Raw genomic sequence first — 24,542 nt, forward strand, 5'->3', positions numbered from 1 at the left:
TGGCCTGGGCACCTCGCATCGCCTCGCCGCGCCGCGCATCCACGTGTGCACACGCCCATGCATGCAGCCGGGCGGCATGCTTTGACGCTACGCTGGCTCCTCTCCCACGCTCGCCGGTCGCCACTCCTACGGAGCACGGAGCACCGACAGGGCGCCGGCGGCGGGCCTGCCAGTGCCAGCTGCTGCCGGCTCAGCCAAGGGGTGACTCAGATGCATACGTGCGCGCGTGCACTGCACCTGCACGGAATGGAAGCCTCGCACGTTTGTATATATATGACGTCATACGTGAAGTATGCAGTATATATATGTACGGATGCACCGCAACACCGCGGAAACTGCTGTGATGACGAATGCACGTACGTATTAGCTCCTCCTCCTCGCAATTAAATAAACAGTGCAGCAGCAACGCCACATATGCTGCATGCAGCATGCTGTCGGCCTCCACCATGGCCGCCGCCTTCCGCGTGGCACTGGGACCCCTGCCCGCAGCCGGCCGGAGGCGTCAGCTAGCCACCGGTTTCACTCGGGTAGTAGTGGAGTACGGGGATGGCCTGGCGTGGCGTGGCATGCCTCGTACCGATCCATGGCCACCTACAGTGACGATGCAGCGTGTTGAGCCCCTGCAGGATTCATTCGCTAGTGTTTTGAATCAGCAACGTACCTACCTCTGGACTCTGGTGTTTTGAATCAGCAACGCATCCATTCTTCTTTTTATTTATTTCTTCTCGAGACACTGCATACGGTCCCTCCGGATTTGCAGTAGTGTGTGTTGGATTGGTGGGACGTGGGACTGACTGACTAGAACATGGGGTCCATTCCGTCGTGGCTCGTGATGCGCGCATGCAGTTCAGAGATCATAGGAGAGTACGGAGTAGTACTGTACGTGGCAATCAGAGAGCGCCATTGCGCCAACCTGCACCTCCGGCCACCGCCCACGCGTGTCCAGATCGCGCCACACGCATGCCTGCGCCCATGTCCCGGTGGATCAGAGCGCGTGGGAGCGGCGGTCCGCCGCCAGCCAGGCACCGCCAACCTGCCATCACCTTCACCTCAATAAATGTCCAAATAGACGGGCCGTGCCGACCCGACCCAAGCACAGCTAGACCCGGCACGAATTAGGACCATGCCAGCCTGGCCTGGATTAGCTAGCGAGTCATGTCGTGCCAACCCACGGCCCCAAGCGAGACCAAGCATAGGCCGCTAGGTTAATAATCATGTCGGACCGGCCCACAGTCCGACGGGCCTAACAGACTCATAACAATATATGACGTTTAAATTATAAAAAAATCCTAAAAGTATGCATTTTTAGGGTTTAAACCATATTTATTAACTCTAAACATTTATTTGCACCCACATAACCAACAAAACACATGTTTCTTGTGTTTTATACTCTACTAGTCGGTTGCCCGTGCGTTGCGACGACTTACAACAATATCCACGTAAACTATCCATAAAAAAATCAAGATTTTTTATTGATTGTCTCCGCTCTCTGTATAATATATTTTTTGATTTGGCTACCTGATGTTATTGTTTACTCCATGCAAATATGTCTTGGCAACATGGCCAATGAAGTTAGCGATTAGAAAAGAGTTCACAACGATTGACTGAATGAACAGAGATTATAAAATGATATAATTCCATCATACAGAGACCAAATAAGATAAAGTTTGTGAGATCAAGTTTATAAAATAAATCCCATGAAGTCAAACTTATAAAAAAGATAGATCAAAATATGGAGTGATTGCTAAAGTCAGGCATCAATAAAAACTGGATGTGCTCCATATAAATTACGCTACTTCGTAGCAATTACTAACGTTTAAAACCAACAAATAACCTTTCATTTTGTTGTTAGTGTGACAAATCATTGCTGCTCCATCCAATTCAGTAACCTCAAACACCATGTAGTCCATTGCGCTAATGTGGTTTCAGAAACGACTTAATGCTTGCAAGAGCAAAGAACGTCATGCCGTGCTTGGACTGTAGCCTCGACCCGTAGTGCTGGTCCGGCCTGACACGATTATTTTTTTATTTTACAAAAAAATGTATATGCCTATATACAATTTATATTCAATATTAAAAACATCTTAGCGTGATATTCTACTGGTTAGACAGTTTCACCCAGTGTCTTCCGCCTTCTTCCATCAGGGCATGTGTTCGAATCCCACCTCCTGCACCGTTTTTTAACATTTTACGCTGATTTAATTAAATGGATCGACGGACTAACGGGCTGGCCCGACACAGTTAGCAGGCCGGCATGACGTGTCTGTGCCATAGTTGTGGCCCTTTGGCATCTATAGACGTGCAGCAGATTAATTTGAAATAGCTGTGAGAGGTTATTTGTAAAAAAATGACGCATGACGACCGTTGAAACTGGTGCTTTAAGTATAAAATATAGAATATAGATATGCACGTATAATATATGTATTTATATGAAAAATAGAAAAAAAAAATAAAATCGGGCCGTGCCGGACCTAGCCCGTCGTGCCACGCCTTCGGCCCAGGCACGCCCCGGTGACCAGGCCAGACCGGCACGGGCCCGGTTCACTACGTGTTGTGCCGGGTTTCGAGCCACCCGACAAGCTCAGTCCGTTTGGACATCTATACCTCGACCTGACCTTACGCACACTATTCCCTAAATTTTCCTTATATACCGTATTATTTCCACCCCTTACCTTTATCCATCCCACAGTGATTTTCCTAAATTCTTCCTTTATATCCACTACCATCATAAAATATTATTTTCTATACCTATTCATTATCTACTATATTTTTTGTTAACTAATAAACACATGCAGACACATAAATCGAGACAAGAGGGACCTGCTCCCTCACACTCACGCAATGTTTGGTTTCAGCTTTTTACTGGTTAGCTTTTCTGAGAATCTAGCTGTGAAAAACATGTGGCTGTAGAGAGAATTTGAGTATCATGGTTGTTTATGTATGGATGAAGATAAATATGCCCATAGGGTTTAGGATCTAAAAAGTGACGGATTTATACTATTACAACGACTAAGGCGATCTTGTGTTCATGTTGATTTTTGATAGTTTTTACTAAATCGATTTTTATAGAAACAGTTTGAAAAGCTAAGTGTTTGGTAGTCCACAGCAGCTTGAGAAACTAAACAAAAGCCGAAATAAACAAGCCCTCAATCTAGTGTATCGCTGTTCACTCCTCGTGCACTGCAGCACGTAGCGTGCTGCGCTGCGGCTGCTGTCGTGGTACTGTAGCCGCCACACGAGCTACAGTAAAGGTGAGGGGTGATGCGATGTAGGATTGTAGGTAGTTTTAAACCCACCGCTATGCAAAAACATAGAGGCATTGCGAACCGGCTGTACTATCGGATTCTTAGCCGATACTATATTACTATGCTATCGATATTAGTATTGCGATTTATTTCTCGAGGTTCGGTTTGAAGAACCTACTTTTTATTGAGGATGTCACTTAGGACGAGTCTATTTCAACCCTTTCTCTCAAACGGTCACTTAGACCGGTTGAGTGTTTCTTCTTAATCTCGAGAGTCACTTATACCTCGCAAGAATCACCATACAATTAGATGTCTCTTGTTAGCTTTATAAGTCACTAAGAGTTTAGAAGGAGATATAGAAAGCACAATAAAAAAACAAGCCAAAAGAGCAACAACAAAATCATAATGTCACACTCTCTTGAGTCTCTCCAAAGCATTAATCACTAATGATCTTTAAACACGATTATGGCACTTGAAGAGAACTTTGATGCTTTGAGTGTGGATGAAGTGAAGAACTTGCCCTTAGCAATGAATGAAAGTTGTAGAGGCTTGGGTATTTTGAAATGGAGGTGGTTGTAATTGTATTTATAGTCATCAACCACCACATAGCCGTTGCCAAATTTCCTACCACACATGGACGGTTCGTGCCCTTAGCCCGGACGATTCGCCCCTTCATATAAACAACTGAAATCGTCACACGAGACAAGAAGATAAAAAAAAGATAATAAACCTTTGTCACCATACGAGACAAGAAGATCAACCTGCTAATTTTTTTCGCAACTGGATAAGTAAAATCTTTATTATAATATTTTTTTTAAAAAAAGTACCACATGTTTTAAAAATTGTCATGAATATAGCTCCACTGTATCTATGACACTAGAGGAAGAAGACCATGAATAATGAATTTCACTCGCCAAACGTTACTAATGCTCTCTTGGAGAGCCCTGATAGCTAGAAGTTTATATTGAAACTTGCGTCAGTAATTACTTCTAACCCAACCGTTATTAAACGGTAGAGAATATCCAAATCTATTTGTATGATAATCTACAACAAGGACCAACTCCTCGCCTAGTGTGGTGTCTACTCCTATCCTACCTCGTCTACATTTTGCTTGTCAGCTTGCTTGAAATAAAACTAGTCTGGGTAAGAGATTAAACAAAAAAAAAATTGGAAGAAGTATGGGCAAGAAATAAAACCAAAATAGTCTAAAACAAGCAGAGCAAACAATTTTAAAAAAATTCCGACCTGCCGGATTCGAACCAGCGACCTAAGGATTTCTCTGCAACAGACTACAGTCCTCCGCTCTACCAACTGAGCTAAGGTCGGTTTCTGTGTTTTCTACATATTGTAGCATATAACACCTATAGCATGAGTTCGAATTATTGTCATCTTATAATTCATAATAATATATTTATATTGTGACCCTATCGATGAATCTTCGTGTATTCAAGATTAGCACTGCTTTCAACACGTGGAATATCAAAATGATTAGATTGTTTCTGGTGGAGATCAAACCTCTCACACCCTTTAATTAGAGAAGATTTCTTTCTCCATACGCTGCAACGTACAACAGTATTCTCTAAGACATCCTCTGTATAGAAAGCCTCTCTTATTTCTTTTTATCTATTGTTATACTTTAGACAATAAATTAAGTAAAAGTAAAAAAAATATGTAAGACATCAGCGGGTACGAGATACAACAAACACACCGTGTCCACTGTCGTGGTTTTCTTCTCTGTTGGATCGATCGCTTGTCCAAATAACTCTCAAGCTTTTACATGTACTAGAACACGTGATGACCCCCAGTTCCTTGGATCTAGGCTTTTCTCTGTGCTATCCAAGTCGTCGAATATAAATAAAGTTGCAAAAACCGTTCAAGATCTTGTTTCGCTTGTTCAACAGGCACACACACACTCTGTACTGGTGCTACTTTTTTTCAACCTCTTGACTGTGGAAAGAAGCAACGAAAGTGCAAGGCCCAAACGAGTAAAGAGAGACGAGGCCGCCTTCCTGTCCAGATTGCTTGTGGGGCTGAATTCTAGCTCAAATTCCATCAAACCAACCATAGAGCAGCTCTATTCTATATTTTACTGATATATTGATGTGTTTGGCTTGTAACCTAGCTCTAGCGGTAGAGAATTCAAATTTTGTTGGAAATATCTCCGTTACTTGGTTCATCGTGATATAAGTTTAGATATAAGTCTATATCAAATTTATACGGTGATGGACGAAAATTAATTTTATGTATCTCACTATGTTACTACCCTACAATTTATAAACACGTCCCTTGCTTGGCTCGGTCCTCTGTAGTAGAAATATAGCACATAAATATTTTCTAGTATATAAATATATCACACATAGAACAATATTAGCTTAACTAATCTGTGTCTAAATTACGACTATTAGATTAAAATTCAATTCAAAGGATCCAAACGGGACAAAATAGAAAAGAACGGCGTTTGGTATCTTTCCATCGAAGGAATTGTGAGAGAGATTCAGCATCTCTAGACTCTAGTTGTCTCCATTGGCACATTTGGCATGGTCCCCCGTCAGCTGGATCAGATCCATTAACAGTACTGTCAGGTCCCTAAACCCTAAGACCGTGTCTAGCATATTAGTTATATAAAAAAACGCAGTTTTACACTATATATGTATATAGTACTATTTACATAGTAAAGTTTAAATTATAAGGTGAGATAGGGATTAAGATAAGATAGCTGTTTTCCAATCTCCAATGGGATTCGTCCAGTGAATTTGTTTTGTTTGAGGCATGCATATAAAGCTGCTCGATCTGAATCTGAGAGAGAATTAAGGCCACCAACAGCGCTTGCATTGGCAGGATCATCACTTGGTGCAAATGGTAGCATGGAATATGAGAACATGCATGAATAGAGCTAGGAGGGGCTAAATTATGTTTTTAGGCCCTGCACTGCATATTGTTCCACGGTTCACCATTGTCGTATCCTCTACATAAATTATAAAAATGCTAAAATTACGTGGAAATGGAGATTCAAACTATGATTGTTGTCTCTAAACCCATATTCACACACCCGTATATTCTATAATCAAGTATAATGGAAACTGTAGCAATGCATGTATATTCTATAATTAAGTATAAATAAAAATTGTAGCACTTTGCTATTTGATTATATGAGTGAAATGACTTATATAACGTGCTATTTGATTCTTTACCATAAAATTTTAAAATCTCGCTTCAGAGAATCGGGAGAAAACTATCTTTTTTTTTCAGCTCTCGATCTCTTAATTCGTTCCGGAACCACTTTATACAATTACCAGAGAATCACTTTTGCCTGAAAAATTGCTAGGCAAAACTGTTGCTAGATTAAAAAACAAATCTATCTCAAAAGAGGCATTAGCCCCTATTTCACTATTACGGCATATGATCAGCACGTGGATGAAAACAAAACTGTTTAACGTACTGATTCCTTTGTTTCGGTTGTCATAAATAATTGAAAATAGTTATAAATTCCGTATCGTGTATCTATATCTAGTATTTACTAAAGAGCCAAAAATCCAGCCAAATTTTTTTTGTCTCCACGACCTTGTCTAGTAGTTTACTCGTATGGTCACGTAAAACACTGTTTTGCACTATAAACTGTATTGTTCAGAGAGTGAAGTTTAAATATGAGTATAAGGATTAATAAACTACTGAAGATAGGCTAACAATCTTGATGACCGTGAAAACTATATATATTATAACAACCGGCTTGTTCACTGCGGTTGTTCACTGCAGTTTTAATCCGGCTGTGGCTGTGGCTGCGACTTCTATAGTATTTTGTCTTTATAAATTGCTGCTGCAGTCTGCAGCAGTCCAAATAGCTACAGCATCAGCGGCTGCGGAACCCAAGAACATATATCCAAATGTTATTTAGGTAAGGATAGTTAGGAAGCCTAATCGAAATAGATCCCTCAAATCCTACAACTTGCGCAACAACATGGGTCGGTTTCTATGTCCATGTGCTCAAGCAGCGTCAACAGGGAATCATGTACGGCACAAAGTCCGGTTACGGTTTCAAGTGGGCAATTAAAGGTATATAATGAGCTCTAAATTTTATTTTTATATGGATAAGATCATATTTAAATCACACTATATATATATATATATTTTTGAACTAAAATTAATTAAGATCTCACGCTCTGTTTGGATTCTTAATTGAATTCCATTCTAATAATAATAATAATTTAGGCACATATCAATTAAGCTAATTTAGTTTATAAAATATATTTGTATACTATTATTAGCAAGATGATGAAGTGTGCTATATTTTTTTGCTACAGAGAAGTAAGCTAAATAGTGTCCGATAAATTATAGAGTAGAAATAAATTCTACTGATACATAAAATCATTACCATCATCCACCTCATGAATATGAGATAGTCTTATATCCGAACTTTGAAAAGTGGTGAGGAAGTTAAGACAATATTTGAGAGGATGGGCAAAAAATACTAGTGGATCGAATAAGAAGGAGAAGAAAGAAATTATCCAAAAACTTGACCTCCTTGACAAGAGAGCTGAAACATGTATGCTTTCTACTCAGGAAGTTGATATGCGAAACTTTCTTCGTAACAGGCTTGCTTCCATGTTACGGGAAGAAGAGGTCAAGTGGTACCAAAGAGCAAAAACTAAAGGTTTGCTAGAAGGGGACGCGAATACTAAATATTTCCATCTGGTGGCAAATGGTAAACACAGAAAGACTAGGATCTACAAACTACAGGATGGGGACAGGATAATTAGTGGTGATGATGAGCTCAAGAAGCACATCACATCTTATTATAAATCCTTGTTTGGTCCTGTAGACGAATCCATGTTCCACTTGGATGATAGACGGATAGAAGATATCCCGCAAATCACCGAGGTGGAAAATAATAGTCTTACTGCAGACTTCACCATAGAAGAAGTTAAGCAGGCGATCTTCCAAATGGAACATAACAAAGCGCCTGGCCCCGATGGTTTTCCAGCGGAATTCTATCAGGTATTCTGGGAGACAATTAAAGGAGATTTGATGGCTCTATTTAATGATTTCAATAAAGATTCTCTACCATTGCATAGTCTTAATTTTGGGACGATTATCCTCATCCCAAAATTGGCTGAGGCAATAAGGATAGAACAATATAGACCCATATGCTTATTGAACGTGAGCTTTAAAATCTTCACAAAAGCTGCCACGAATAGACTGATAAACATAGCTCATAAAGTCATCAGTCCGACCCAAACCGCTTTTCTTCCGGGACGCAATATTATGGAAGGGGTAGTGGTACTCCACGAAACCATCCATGAAATGCACAGGAAAAAGCTAAGTGGGGTTGTGTTCAAGATTGACTTTGAAAAGGCGTATGATAAAATTCGCTGGTCGTTTGTGAGACAGACGTTAAGAATGAAAGGTTTTTTGGAAAAATGGTGTGATTGGATTAATAGGTTTACTCAGAAAGGCCATGTTAATATTAAACTGAACGGACAGTTAGGCAATAATTTCCAAACCAAAAAGGGACTACGACAGGGTGATCCTCTCTCGCCAGTTTTATTCAATATAGTAGTAGACATGCTTGCTATTTTAATAAACAGGGCAAAGAGAGAAGGTCAGATTAGTGGAGTAGTACCCCACTTGGTGGATGACGGGCTTTCTGTCCTTCAGTATGCAGATGACACTATTCTTTTTATGGATCATGATTACGAGAAGGCTTGTAATCTCAAGCTCATCCTATGTGCTTTTGAACAATTATCAGGCCTTAAGATCAACTTCCATAAAAGTGAAATTTTCTGCTTTGGCGAGGCCAAAGATAGTGAACATTTGTACTCCCAGCTTTTCGGGTGTAAGACAGGGACTTATCCATTCAGATATTTAGGCATACCGATGCACGTTAGGAAGCTTAGTAATGCTGATTGGTCTACCCTGCTCGAACGCATAGAAAAGAAATTGGGTAGCTGGAAGGGCAAGCATCTATCTTATGGAGGACGTCTGGTCCTTATTAATTCGGTCCTTTCGAGCCTTCCTTTGTATATGTTGTCTTTCTTTGAAATACCTAGGGAGGTTTTAAAAAAGGTGGATTATCTAAGGTCTAGATTCTTTTGGCAGTCTGATCAACAAAAGAAAAAATTCAGATTAGCTAAGTGGAGTATTCTTTGCCAGCCCAAGGATATTGGTGGTTTGGGGATTAAGAATATTGACATTCAGAATAAATGCTTGCTAAGCAAATGGCTGTTTAAGCTGTTAAATGAGGAGGGTATGTGGCAACAGATTTTAAGAAGGAAATACTTAGGTAACAAGACCGTGGGGCAGGTAATTAGGAAACCAGGAGATTCGCACTTTTGGTCAGGCTTAATGAAAGTTAAAAACCTTTTTCTAGCAAATGGAACGTTTAAAGTCAATAACGGACAAGCAACTAGATTTTGGGAAGATAAGTGGCTGGGGAATTTTACACTCCAGCACAAATACCCGAGTCTATATAATATTGTTCGACATAAAAATGTGAAAGTAGCTACGGTGCTTGAGACTGTCCCGCTAAATGTATCCTTTCGCAGGGGATTGCATGGAGATAACTTGGGACGGTGGTATTCGCTAGTTAACAGGGTAGTGGGCCTTTCATTAAACCAATCAAAAGACACTTTCAGTTGGAGCCTTCACCAAAACGGGAAGTTCTCCTCTCACTCGATGTATGCAGCCTTGATTGAGAGGGGAATACACCGTCAAGAGTCTCTCATCTGGAAACTTAAAGTACCACTAAAAATTAAGATATTCTGCTGGTTCCTAACACGGGGGGTGATCTTGACAAAAGACAACCTAATCAAAAGAAACTGGGTAGGATCAAAAAAGTGTATGTTTTGTTCTCATGACGAGACCATCCAACATCTTTTCTTCGATTGTCACTATGCTAGATTTCTTTGGCGAACGATTTTCTTTACCTTTGGTATTAGAGAACCAACTAGCATACAGGATATGGGATCCTCCTGGTTGCAGGAGTTCGATAAAGAAACAAAGGCAAAGATTTATGTTGGTGCCATAGCAATCTGCTGGGCGTTGTGGCTAAGTCGAAATGATGTGGTTTTTGATAAGAAGCCTATTATAACTTACTTGCAGGTACTCTTTCGAGGGACTTATTGGTGTCGGTTCTGGGGGCTTCTCCAAAGGCGTGAAGAGGACATCGTAAGGATCAAAGTTGCCTGCAGGACCCTGGAAGTCTCAATGATGCAAATCTTCGCCAAGCACGGTTGGAGCTTTAGAAATAGAATAACTAGTGGCTAGTTATTCCAATCCCAACTGCGCTTGGGTCTTTTTGCCGCTTGTGGCTTCTTTTATTTTCTGGCAGTACTACTGTTTTTTGGACGGCCGTCATCTTTGATGTAGGCCGGGAACCTTTTTCCCATTATCTAAAAAAAGAAAAGTGGTGGAATGATAAATTCCAAACTAAATAGGTTACTTTATATTAAGTAAATTCTAAATTCTTGAAAATAAATGGATCTAAACGCCCCGTCAAATTAATCATGAAGAAATATTTAGACGGTTATACATTATCGTGTGGCCAAATCGAGGGAATAAAAAGGAAACTTGTTGCCGAGTCTCACAAGGGAGGGAGTAAGCCAGTAAGGCAAATCGACCCAATAAAAAATGCATGGACGCAGATTATTGTAGTTTAATTTTTGGATCAACGGCTAGCTAACTTGCTTATAACAACGTCTATTATTCGTGATCCACATGGCTGTGCAGTACATGTACATCAACAACTTGCTTATTAATATACTGGCACGAACTTGATCTATCGATCGTCGTATGTCGAAGCCACGCACATGATGAAGATCACCGTGGAGTCGTGGAAGGTCGTGACGCCCAGCTCCAGCTGCTGCAGCGGCGGTCGCCCTTCTCCCGATGCCGACGGCGCTGTTCCGCTCACGGCATTCGACAAGGTGACCTACGATCTGTACATGCATGGCCTATATTTGTTCCCCCCGCCGGCGCCGCCTAGCTCCGTCCTTGTCGCGGGGCTCGCCGCAGCGCTGGCCGAGTACCCGGAGTGGGCCGGGCGGCTCGGCGTGGACGCGCATGGCAACCGCGCCATCCTGCTCAACGGCAAGGGCGCGCGGTTCGTCGAGGCCACGGCCGACGTCCCGCTCCGCAGCGTCCTGCCGCTGGAGCCAGCGACTTCCGAGACGCTGAGCCTGCACCCGGCCGCGGGTGCGGAGTCGGACGACGCCGCCGTCGGCGGAGAGGTTCTGCTGCTCCAGGTCACGCGGTTCCCCTGCGGCTCCTTCGTCGTGGGCACGGCCGCGCAGCATCTCGTGTCCGACGGCGCCGCCTTGCGCAGCTTCTTGAACGCCTGGGCCCAGGCCTCGCGCGGCGCCGCCATCGACGACCCCGTCCCCCTGCACGACCGCGTGTGCTTCTTCCTGCCCCGGGACCCGCTCCGGGTCGAGTTCGAGCACCGCGGCGCCGAGTACAAGCCGCACCCGCGCACGGAGAAGTCAAGGAACAAAGTCGACGACAGGGTGGTGATACATAGGGTGAACTTCAGCCGGAAGTTCGTCGCCGAGCTCAAGGCGCGGGCGTCCGCTGGCGCGCCGCGCCCGCGCAGCACGCTGCAGTGCGTGGCCGCGCACCTGTGGCGGTGCGTCACGAAGGCGCGCAGGCTCGGCGACTTGCGCACGGCCACCGAGCTCCGCATCGCAGTGAACGGGCGGCGGCGGATGAAGAACCCACGCGTGCCGGAGGAGTACACGGGCAACGTCGTGCTCTGGGCGCGGCCAACCACGACCTCGGCCGAGCTGCTAAGGAGTCCCCTGAGGCAAGTCGTGGAGCTCGTGTCCAAGGCGGTGACCGCCATGGACGACGTCTATTTCAGGTCCTTCGTGGACTTCGCAAGCTCTGGGGTGGTGGAGGAGGAAGGGCTGCTGCCGACGGCAGACCCGTTGGAGACGGTGCTCAGCCCGAACGTCGAGGTGGATAGCATGCTGGGGCTCCCGTTCCAGGACTTCGACTTTGGAGGTGGGCCGCCGTTCTTCTTCATGCCAAGTTACTCGCCGGTGGAGGGCCTCATATGCATCGTGTCGTCTTTCTCCGGTGACGGGAGCATTGACGCCTACGTCCCTCTCTTCAGCCAAGCAATGGACGTCTTCAAGAACTGCTGCCGCTCCCTGGCTGCAACAGACGCACGACTTTAGGCCATGGACTTGCATCCACGGCTCCCGAGGTCGTGATGCAAACACCAAAGTTGCCAACCATCTCGCCATAAGCGTATGGATCTCACGACGCAGCTTGTTGGCGGGCCTAGTGCACGCAACACCGAGATGAGATTTCTTTAGCGAGTCCCATGCGGCCTCGTATTCAAAAATTCGAATAAAGAAATTAGTGTTCCTACTCCTCTTTTGTGTCATTAATTATTTACGAAGTGCTATAGATTAGCAAAATCATGAGTATTCAAATGCACACCCATGATACCTTGGATTCGCCCTCCAAAGTCAGTTTTATTATTTTTTATAGACTTTGACCTATATAAATATTTAATAATTCTAAAACACTTCTATTACGTGCGGTATGTGTTATTCTTTAGTATTATATGGGCAATTGATAGAATGATACACAATTTATATAGTTGCTTCTGTTTATCTACCTCCAAGGTCGAGAAAAGACTCATATTTTGCCACACGCGCGTGCCGCCACTGCCACCGAGGCAAGGCGTGGAATTAATATGGACCGGTCTTTTCGGGCCAGCACGAGCACGGCTCGAAAACAGGAGCCCAAAGCATGGTCCGACACGAAATAATGTGGGACGGGCTAGCACGGCTCGAAAGCGGGCTTAGACCGTGCCTCAAATTCTGGTCCGTCGTGCCCCAACACGGCTCAAAAACAGGAGCCCAAAGCACGGTTCGGCACGGAATAATATGTGACGGGCTAGCACGACCCAAAAGCGGGCTTAGACCGGGCCTCAAATTCCGGCTCGGGCCCCAGCACGGCCCACATAGATGGGCCAGGCTTGGGCCGGCACGTCCCAATTTATTTAATTTATTTAATTTAGTAAGATATCGATTTTTATATTGTTGTCATATTTGGAGTTTATGTGATCAAATGATGCTATGATTGTTTAATATCTTTAATTTAATAAGCTATGGACTTTATGTGGTTGTAATATTTTGATATTATGCGGTCAAATATACGGACCAGGCTTAGGCCGGCACGGTCCAAAGAAGACACGACGTGATTTAGTGTTAGGCTGAGCCACTGTTTCTATACTTCGGGCTGGCACGACACGGTCCAAAATTTTTTAGGCTTTTCTAGTCCGAACCCGTTTGGCATGAAACACGATAGACTTGAGCCAAGCTAGCCCGGCCCAATTCCCAGCACTGGGCGTGGCGTGGCGCGGCAACAGACACCACTCACCAAGTTAGACTGTTAGAAAATTCAGCGATTAATTGTTTATGTTTCTTTTTTCCTTTGGTTTCAAATGGTGATGTTATCTTGCTATTGAAAATGTCTAACAATCAAAAAAATGTGATAGGTTTTTTTACTAGCGGGCTTTGTAAGTATGAGAAAACCATATGTTTTCTTAGAGAAATCACTACAAATGACAGCGTTGAAGATTCATACTCCCTCCGTTTCGTTTTAGTTATCGTTGGATAGTGTAAAATTGAACTATCCAGCGACAACTAAAAAGAAACGGAGGGAGTACTATAATTAACTGCTTTGTATTGTTGTTTTGTTGTCGAACCTAGAACACATGGATCACAGTTTGTATGTGTTCTTGGATGCTGACACTATATTCAAGGGAGAAATAATTAACGTCATAGGAGATTATATAGTTGATGCATATGTGACAATGTCCATAGCAAAAAATATGGAACACACTAGAGGCTGGATAATACGTAGTTTTCGACGCTAGTAGTGAGCTGTATGTCATAGAGCAGTTTTATGACTACAAAATAGGCGTGGACCAAGCTCATGAAATACAAATATTGGTGAAGAACTTTAAGGATTGTGGTTGTATGCTGCCAGATAAGTTTATGGCTGGCTGCATCATCGCTAAGTTGCTACAGACTTGAACAAATTTTGCTACTTTTCTGAAATATAAGAAGCAAGAGTTTGACATTATCAACCTTATTGGTTCTTTAGATGTTAAAGATAAAACGAGAGCTAAAAATGTTCGCGGCAAGAGAGTTGTTTAGGAGATTTTTAATATTCATGTGGTGCAGAAAAATCCTCAAAGTTCACGCGAAAAGAAATTCAAGCAAAGGGTCAAACAAAAGAACGCCTTTTTAAGAAGAACAAGAAAAAAGACAATTATTTTACCTGTGACAAGCCCATTCATTATGCCAGTGAGTGCACAAAAGCCAAACAAGAAATCTACAAATATGGTTGACACTCTCTCCATTCCATAAAATAAGACGTATAATTTTTTGGCATGGTCTTTAAAGTAGAAATAAAGCCTTTTAATTCTTTTAAATATACCATATATGAATACAAAATGAGCATCATATTAAATTATTTTTGAATACAAATTCAAGTATATAACATGTATAAACTAAGAATATATGTTTTGGCTAAATTGTTAGGCAAAGTTTTAAAACGTTGATTCTTTTTAAAAACATGCATGCATTATTTTATAGGATGGAAGGTGTACTGATGTAGAAAATCTCGGGTATGATAATTTATTACCTATTGTTATTTTGGTTTGCGTTTCACCATATCGATGGGGAACAAAGCATGTACGGTTGTTCGTAGTGTTAGTACACAGTCGATCCGTACCTTCGGAAAATACCATATAACTAAAGAACATGCATCATATCCACTCGCTAAGAAAGAATTTAATTAGTGGTTCATTGTTATGTCGTCGAGATGGTTACAAACTTTTTTTTTTCGAGTGCAATAAATGTATATTGTCCCAGTATAAAACCTTTATTGACAAAGGCTATGAGAGCAAATGCTTGTTTTACTTGTCTTTACGTGATGCTTGTTTGAAAAACACACGCTCAACATGGCTAGAGCTAAGCTCACCATATTTATTTGTCTAGACTAAGGTTCTCTCTAAGGTTTCCAGTACCTCTCTACTCAATATATGTCCTTTACATGCTTTTCTAAAAGATTTCTTTATCTCTATATATCTTATTTCCTCTCTAATAGTGCCTTCTATATTTTATTCTCTGTACATCAAAGACCCATATTATTAATTTATTTTGCTTCAGATTTTTGTACGTGTGTATTTATCATACCCTCAAATATATTACACATACCTTAGTTTTGCTTAACCCGTTGTCTAAAGTATAAAAATAAATAGAGCAGAAGAGAGATCTCTATATATAGAGAAGGAATAAGTATCATCTATATCTAGATAATGATTTAGAGGATATGGTTAAAGGCTATATATAATAAAGGAATTTTCTCTAAATACAAAGTGTCGTTGAAGAAAGCGCTAAAATTGGGATGCTTGAGTTTTAGCAAATCACTTTTTAAGTGGGATATATTTTAGAGAATGGTTCAGTGAGTAAATTTGGCTACCTTTTTGTTGGAAAATATCTTAGAATTGCTGCCACAAGCAAACTATTTTGTACGGAATACTTATGGAACGAAATGACGACAACTCATTTAGTGATAGTAGACCCATCATTAGGCTATCTCCAACAATGTAGTCATCCTTGTCTCTAATCTCAAACTCATACTATAGTATACAATGCAAAACAATGTTTTACACGACTAGACTATATTAGGCTATCTCCAACCGTGTAGTTGCATGACCATATACACAATTCGCGTGATTACATGCCTCATTTCAGTCTGGCTTGCGCCAGCCTGGTTCCGCAGGAACGCACCTGTCTGACGTCTGCGCGCGTGCAGGTAAATGACAGAAAAATCACATAAACTGCATCTGCGCGTACAAGCTGAGCTCATGCTATGCAGGTAACCGATCATGGACTCACACGATAACGCATATGCTGGGCCTGGGTACGGCGAGCGGGGTAACCAATTAAGCTGAATCTGCCAACCATAGCCTCAATGATAATACATGAGATTTTTTATGAGTTTTTTTATACTGTGGTAACGTGTGGAGAGTGTAGACTCGAGTAAAAGCATGGCTCCTCCAGTTTTTTTTTTATCGAAGTAATTTGCAAAGCAAGACAACAAGAAGGCACGGCGGCAAGCTGCGCACAGAAACAACAAATGCTATGGTATATGCTGAAGAGGTTCCAAAGCAAGCGCTTAAAGCCGTGCGCCGGTCGTCGTCGTCATCGGAAAGGAGTGGCAGCACTTTTTGAAGGCGTCCATGGTGCGTCTAAACAGAGGCACGTAAGCGTCAACACTCCCATCTCCCTGGAACGACCTCAAGACGTAAATGGCGCCGGCAACCGGCGCATGACCGTAGCCGGGCCTGAAGTAGAACGGCGGCCCACAGCCGAAGTTCAGCTTGTGGAACGGTATCGCTAGCAGGCAGTCGACGTCGATGTCCGTGCACAGCGGGACCTCGGCCGCGTCGGCCGTCGGCACCAGCTGCTCCTTCTCCACGGCCCCGGATCCTGCAAAGTCAACGAACGACCTGAAGTAGGCGTCGTCAATCCGGGCAACTTCCCGGGAGATGAGCTCCACGGCGTACCGCAGAGGCCGGTCCAGCAGCTCTCGAACCGTGGTCGCCGGCCACGCCCACAGCACGACGCTGCCGGTGTATCCCTCCGGCACCGGGGGCCGGACCATCCGCGCGCGGCCGTTCACGGCAATGCGGATCCTGGTGGCCTCGCGCCCGTGGAGCCCACGCGCCTCCGTGATGCACCGCCAGAGGTGCGCCGCCACGCACTGCAACGTGGTATACTGCCGGGAGGGAGCGCCCTGCGACGCACGCGACTTGAGCTCCGTGATCCACTCCCGGCTAAAGTGCACCCTGTGCACCACCACAACCTCGTCGTCGGCACGGACGACGGCACCGACACCGTCGCTCGCCGGCGGCCCCTCGCCGCGAGGCTTGACCTTGAACTCGGCGCCGCGGTGCTCGAACTTGACCCGCGAGTCCCGTTCCCGTCGTCGCGCGAAGAGAGACGACGTCCGGTCGTGCACCGGGACAGGGTCGATGGCGACGCCGCGAGTGGCCTGCCCCCACGCGACCATGAAGTTCCACATGCCAGGCCCGTCGGCCACCTTGTGATGCATGGTGAAGCCGAGGACGAGGGATGCGCACCGGAACCGCGTGACCTGGACCAGCAGCAGCTCCTCGACGCCGTCGCAGCTCGGGTAGAGGCGGCTCAGCACCTTGCCCCCCGTACTCAGCAGAGCGACGGTGCTGCCGCCGAACTCGGCGTCGGCCGTCGCCTCCACGAACCGTGCGCCGGCGTCGTTGAGCACGATGGCAGGGTTGCCGCTGGCCTCCACTCCGAGCCGCCCTGCCCACTCGCGGTACTCGGCCAGCGCTTTGGCGAGCGCCGCCTCAAGGACGGCGTTGGGCGGTGCCGGCGGGTGGAAAGCGTACACGTAAAAGATGTATTCATCGTAGTTCACCTTGTCAAACACGCTGAGCGGGACGACGGCGACCGAGGCGTTGCCATCACTGTGGCCACCGTAGTCAGGCTCAGGCTTCACGGCCTTGGACGAGTGCACGGTGATCTCCATTACAAATTAATAGGAATGCTTTATTTATCATCGACCGCGTTCGGCTAGCTAGCTACGTACATATATAGGTGGCCAAATGGTGGGTTATCACTGTTGGATAATTTTAAAAATCGAGAATGATGCTATTACTTCGACGCAAATAATTTTTAGCAATAGATACTTTTTTTATAGAGGCGGCCCAATCAAAACTTGTCTCTGAAAATCGTACTCTTGTTGGACTGCTTCTAGAAAACGTTTTTTTAGAGATAACTTGGATTTATAACCGCCTCTAAAAACGCTCATATCTTTAGATGCAACTAGATCTAGAGCCGCCTCTAGAAATCCAAAATCGTCGAATTTCTCAAATGACCAATGGCCATAACCATGGCTATAGGTTTTTAAAAGTAAACATTGCAATTGATAACTCCTTTATTTGAAATAATCACGGTCTCAAAATTTTGTTTTAAGTGCCCACAATTTGAAATTCAAATTTTGAAATTGTTAGTGTCTGGCCATATCTTCGGATGATGCCACGACGCCTTTCAAAGACCATATAGGAAAAACCGCTGAGGTCCATGTAGATGACATCATCATTAAGTGTCGACATAGTGATTTGATCCTCTAGGACTTGGTTAACATTTTTTGATAGCCTTCCTTGAAATTGTCTTATGCTCAATCTTGAAATGTGTTTTCAAAGTATGCTCAAGCAAGCTACTTGGTTTTTTTTTGTATCCCACCAAGGAATCGAGGCTAATTCAAGGAATTTCCTAACCATTGAACTCATGGGTCATGCAACATGCATCCAATAACTCCAGCGCTTGACCAAATTCATGGAGGTGCTTAGCCATTTTATTTCCAAACTTGAGGAGCAGGGGCTTCTCTTCGTTCAGCTACTTCATGGCTCTAGTCCCTTCTAATGGACCATTGAGGCTGAACAAGCTTTGCAAGGCCCCAATGAATATCTTATATCACCTATAGTCATGGTCGCCTTAGAGCAAGGGGAGCCCCTACTCTTCTACATCACTACAAATTTTGACATAGTTAGCATGGTCCTTGTCATTGAGTGCTAGAAATCTCTAGCCATAAGGTGTACCCGTGAACACTTAGAGCCCAATGTATCTCTAGCCGGAGTACCCAGTGAATGTGAATGTAGGGAGCCCCTGACTGCTAGCGGGACCTCACATAAACACTTGGTACCTTAGACATCTTAGAGAGCTAACAATGAAAGACAAGGGCCCTTGGCCACCACTATACCCTCCTATGAATGCTTGGGCCCCATATGGACCCTAGAGCCTCTAATGAATCTTGGGGGCCCAACCACCATCAGGTCGTACCATGAATACTCAAGGGCTTGGGATGACCCTAGGGCCCCAAGTGAATGCCAAGAACCCCATGAAGAGACCTTTCCAATAAGTACCTATTTACATTAAACAACCTAGCTAGCTAGGGTTACAAGATATGCTCCATTTAATCTTGTACTTGCTGCAGTTACAAAAATCCCTTTGGAAGCAACAACTTTTATTGTCTTGTTGCCTTCTCGCTCCTAGCTAGTTGAACTCCCAACCACATAAGGATAATAAAGTTATCATAAGACTTTAATAGTACCCTATTTGAAGAATAATTAATTTCAACATCTAGGAATGTGTTCACCTGATAATTAAGTTCACATGCGCAAGTGTGTGTCATTGGTCCTTGCTTAGCTATGAATGGTGAAGGGGTTGTCGGTGTGGTTGTATACGTGGCTATTGTCTCATCATCCATGACTGGCAGTGATAGTTTGCATCACAACCGGGTGTTTAACTTCTATTCGAATCCATGGATCTTCGTCTTGCCACCCAGTAGTGATTAGTAGTCACTATCGGCCTAAGCACACCTAATAGTGATGCTTCAGTAGTGATTGCCTATTCTGGCGTGGTGAATGCGAGATTGTTTGTTACATGACAAATGTATTAAAATAACATGACTTAAACAAACAAAATCATTATAAACAAAGTGAGGGATTGACACTTTACAAATGATATGGAATTTTATGTGACTTAAACAAACAGAAATTGTCAGATGTAAAACAATGTGATGTAAACAAACAAAGGTAAGATCATAACTTATTGAGTGTCAAAATCTTGCATCATCTTAATGATGGAAACCTCAGATGGGATAATGTCTAGATCGAAAGGGTTTTTACACAGAGAGTGAGCCTCCCTTAAAAGCTCACATTTTTATTGTGTTTTTCTCACCTATAAAATTCATGAGTAGGTGGTGGTATAAATGTGATGGAATATGATTCTAATGATATAAGATTGTAAACCTACAAACAACATGAGGGATTAGAACTTTATTAATAATGTGATTGTAGATAAATCGGTGGATGTAAATTAAAATAAGGCTATTTGCAATGCAGAGTTTCATTACACTATTTTTAAGGATGTCACATTAATTTTATCTATAAAACCGTGCATGCTGAGTTTCATCTAAATAAAATTTTCTTACCTCCCATGAAACTCTCTATCTCTCCTTATTAAATCCGTGCCATGGCATCATATTTGATGATGTGATGGAATATGTAATAACGATGAAACTCAAGTAAGATCGACATTGGAAATAGCCTAATATGACTTAAGAAAACAAACAAAACTGGTACAAACAACGCAATGAATTAATTATAAGTTTATTAATGGTGTGTGATTGTATGTAAATCGATAGATGTAAATAACGTGAATAAAATAAACTTCGGTAGATATAAAACAACATGAATAAATAAGCGACAAAATCGTAACTTTCGGTGTGTTAAAAACTTGTATACAAATGCATGCAACAACATCTTGCTGAAGACTCATTGTGTTGCCAGTTGCCACTCAACAGGCCACCCAAACACGTTCGTCAGCTAGCCGTCGGTTGCAGAGAGTAGCAGCACCTCTTGAACGCCTCAATGGTGGTGCTGAACAGAGGCACGTAGGCATCCACGCTCCCGTCACCCTCGAAGGACTGCAAGACATAGATGAAGCCGTCCACCGGGACGGTACTGTAGCCAGGCACGAAGAAGAACGGCCGGGCACCGCCGAAATCCATGTCGTAGAACGGGATCCCGAGCAGGCTGTCCACCTCGACGTTCGGGCTCAGCGTGAGCTCCAGCGAATCAGCCGTCGGCACCAGCTGCTCTTTCTCCACGGCGCCGGAGCCGGCGAAGTCGATGAACGACCTGAAGTAGGCGTCGTCGATCCGTGCCACTTCCCGGGATATGAGCTCCACGGTTTCCCGTATGTGCTGTCGCCCCAGCTCCCGTGCCGTGGTCGTCGGCCACGCCCAGAGCACGGCGTTGCCAGTGTACCCGACGGGCACCCGTGGATCCTTCATCCGCGACCGCCCGTTCACGGCGATGCGCATCCTGGTGGTCTGGTTCCCGTCGAGCCCACGCGCCGCTGTGATGCATCGCCAGAGGTGTGCCGCCACACACTGCAGGGTGGTGGTGTAGGGTCTCGCCGTCGCGGCAGCACCCTCCGATGCAGCCGCTTGCGACTGCGACTTCAGCTCCATGATCCACTCCTTGCTGAAGTGCACCCTGTGTATCACCACCTCGTCGCCGGCGTGGGCAGCGCCGTTGCCCCCCGACGCATCTCCGACGTGAGGCTTGAACTCGTTGCCGCGGTGGTCGAACTTGACCTGCGGCGGATCCCGCGGTGCGAAGAGAGATAACCGGTCGTGCCGCTGCTGCACAGGGATGGAGTCGTCGATGCGGACGCCGCGAGTGGCCTGGCCCCATGCGAACAGGAAAGCCCAGATGGCGTGCCCGTCGGCGACCCTGTGGTGCACGCTGACGCCGACGATGATGGAGCCGCACCGGAACCGCGTCACCTGCGCGAGAAGCAGCTCCTTGGCGCCGTCGCAGCTCGGCGGGTACAGGCTCAGCAGGTTGGCACCCGTAGTTAGCTCCAGGACGACGCTGCTGCTGAGCTCGGCGTCGGCCGTCGCCTCGACGTACCGTGCTCCGGCGTCGTTGAGAACGATCGCGCGGTTGCCGGTGCCGTCCATGCCGAGCCGCCCCGCCCACTCGCGGTACACGGCCAGCGCCGTGGCCAGCCCAGCCTCGAGGATGTGGTTGGGCGGCGCTGGCGGGTGGAAGGCGCATACGCCGGTGATGTACTCGTCGTAGCTTATCTTGTCAAACACACTGAGATGGACGACTTCAACGGAGGCGGCGACAGCGCCACCGTCGCTGCGGTCACCGTAGTTAGGCTTCACAGACCTGGACGAGTGCACGATGATCTCCATTATCGCGCGGTGATTTGGCGTTTTTTTTACCTAAACAAGCTTACTCCTGATCCTAACTTGCGAGGGTATTTGAAACTTTGGCCAGGCCTTAGATGGAAAGAACGTGCTTGGCTTTTGATTTATTAGCTAGCTCTTCGCCAGTGAGGTGCAGCAAGAAGGATGAATACCACAAATGACACTGAAATAAAGAAAACCTGAATTGTCTGACCATGGAAAATGGAATGATTGGTATTTTGTCAGTCTAAATGTTGCCTTGTTATACTTGTCAGTGTCTATGAATTGTGAGTCTATCCAAGTATATAAAATGTGAATCTGATGACAATTTTGTGGACTCCTTTTGGTGTAATCGCAAACATCCAATTCTCTATTGAGAAAAATACCCTTTTCATAAAAATGACGTGGCTACATAATTAGATGTAGATATAGGTGACACTTTACTTTATAATAGCATAAGTATTAAGTAAGTTAATTATATGTAAAGGTGATGTTACTTTATTTAGATCACCTTTCATAATGCCATGCTGCATAGTTTTTGTATTATTTTTCATAATGGAAAATATGTGCAATTTTTCAGAAAGCATAAAAGATTCAATGACTATGATTACCAGTAATGGTTAGAGTGTATCGAGTTGATACCTCAATGTTTATGATTTTTAGATAGTTTGCAGGACACATCTTTTTTCTAGAGGTTCTGGTGGTATTAATGTGGCGATAAGATATTAATGTGGCGGTGTGAGAACATGGCCTTGTTTCCATATATTTACTCATGTTTCCTAGTGTTTTGGTGTTTTGGTGTTAGATTAAATTTCATGGATGGGCATGAACTTCTTGATTTAAGGTTGGTAAGAAGCATGCAACAGTGCTGAGGGTGTAGATGTGAAAGATCTAACTAACTGATTGACGATAATCTTCTCTAAAATTAGAGATAAATTGACCATACTTGTCCCTACAACTACAAGTACGGGTTCTCAGCCCTGCTTTTTGTATTTGTTATCTTTTTATATATTATTCATTAAGTAGGACTTTGTGAGTGTTCATTCTATTTCATTATCATATACATCAAACTTCTAGAATCATGTATCAAGGTGTGGGAGTCAAAGAGAAGGCCACATTCTCAGATCAAGCATATACTCGCAGTGTTGAACAGGTAAATGAAGCCAGTGACATATAATTTTGTAGTCAAATTGCACATTCGAGGTTCTAATATCGCTACATTTTGCATGTTATATATATCAAACATTATCAAAAAATTGGATACATATAGATTGAGGCTATTCAAGGTTGATTATATATATACACAAAACCTAGAATAACTAATGGCCAGCAACAAATAAGGGTTCTATGTTATATGGGCAATGCATTGGTACCTTAGCGCAATCACAACTAAATGAGATAAAACGGTATGTGTGCTTCCTATTTTATGTATATAGCTTAATTCAACAAAATACACTACTCGTCGTAGCAAATTATTCTTACAAACATTTATTAGCTCATATCCAAGGCCCCATTCTTTGAGATACTTCTTTGCTTTATCATATGATTCTAGAAGATCACATTGAGGGAATGACATTGATAATAACTTCAATAATTAAGTAAATGTTGTGTTGCTGATCCTATAGAATGATTTGATATGAAGAAATCTAACTAGAAAGGAGAACCTTGAGTGTATAGAACTTGGGAAAAGAGCATGTTTTGCATCTTCAAGAAATTCAACAAACTTAGGTTGTTGTCCTCTCCTATTTCCATTTTATGTAGAACAACAAGAATATCTATCATACCATCATCTTTATTGTCATGTTCATTCAAACCTAGCCCACAAAGTTGATTAGGTTATTTGCATCCTCATGATATTTCGCAATTTCAACATAAAATCCTTCTCCATGGTGAACCCATCTACTATATGTAGTTGACATCCCAAAGAGATGCATATGGTCATGCACTTCATCCTGACTCCATGAAGAATGATTCAAACATTTATGCCCTCATGTAATCTATCTCAAGAAAAAGATATGAACTATGCAATGCTCTCCATGTAGGTACTATTGAACTACTTGGCATGAATCCACATTCTATCCATCTACTCAATACAACAACAAAAATCCTCTAATTGGCCATGTTTGAATGAAATCTTTCATTTATGCCACAACCAAAAAAATGACATGAAAAACTATGAATTTTAAGCCATGGGAGAAGACAATACCTATTGTTGGGGATGTTGTTGCTACACGAACCACTACCATAGCATAAGTTGCCACCATAGCACCAACTCGTCATTAGAGCAAGTAGCCGATGAAAGCAATCACTGTAGGCCACTGGAGGAAACCTCCACAAAACCAACTTGAAACCACACTACATGAACTCCCATTGGAACTAGGTGGTTGCATGCTAGCATGGTGAAAGGGTCATATGAATAATCAAAGATCCAATAAAAAGATAAGTTCCCAATTCTATGCATACAAA

At 43.7% G+C, this 24,542-nt stretch overlaps 2 protein-coding genes and 1 non-coding gene across 3 annotated transcripts; 1 reads left to right on the forward strand and 2 right to left on the reverse strand.

The window, feature by feature from the left end:
* Nucleotides 1-4,484: 4,484 nt before the first annotated feature.
* Nucleotides 4,485-4,571, reverse strand: TRNAY-GUA (transfer RNA tyrosine (anticodon GUA)). Its single transcript is given in 2 exon segments — nucleotides 4,485-4,520; nucleotides 4,535-4,571. It is a non-coding gene; the product is annotated as a tRNA-Tyr (tRNA).
* Nucleotides 4,572-10,944: 6,373 nt separating this feature from the next.
* Nucleotides 10,945-12,780, forward strand: LOC103652790 (agmatine coumaroyltransferase-2). The gene has a single exon (XM_020552442.1). It carries the CDS (start codon nucleotides 11,048-11,050, stop codon nucleotides 12,413-12,415), a length of 1,368 nt encoding a protein of 455 aa, XP_020408031.1. The 5' UTR covers nucleotides 10,945-11,047; the 3' UTR covers nucleotides 12,416-12,780.
* A 3,662-nt stretch (nucleotides 12,781-16,442) lies between these two features.
* Nucleotides 16,443-22,082, reverse strand: LOC103655055 (agmatine coumaroyltransferase-2). The gene is made up of 3 exons (XM_008681867.1): nucleotides 20,860-22,082; nucleotides 19,047-19,053; nucleotides 16,443-17,726 (listed from the first exon to the last, which is right to left on the reverse strand). The coding sequence occupies exons 1-3, from the start codon at nucleotides 22,080-22,082 to the stop codon at nucleotides 16,443-16,445; spliced, it is 2,514 nt and encodes an 837-aa protein (XP_008680089.1).
* Nucleotides 22,083-24,542: the final 2,460 nt, after the last annotated feature.

This window comes from Zea mays, chromosome 4 (genome assembly GCF_902167145.1).
Source record: "Zea mays cultivar B73 chromosome 4, Zm-B73-REFERENCE-NAM-5.0, whole genome shotgun sequence".
Taxonomy (NCBI): domain Eukaryota; kingdom Viridiplantae; phylum Streptophyta; class Magnoliopsida; order Poales; family Poaceae; genus Zea; species Zea mays.

Coding starts and splice junctions, on each gene's coding strand:
- LOC103652790 (XM_020552442.1), top strand. CDS start 11,048: ATGATGAAGATCACCGTGGAGTCGTGGAAGGTCGTGACGCCCAGCTCC.
- LOC103655055 (XM_008681867.1), bottom strand. CDS start 22,082: ATGGAGATCATCGTGCACTCGTCCAGGTCTGTGAAGCCTAACTACGGT.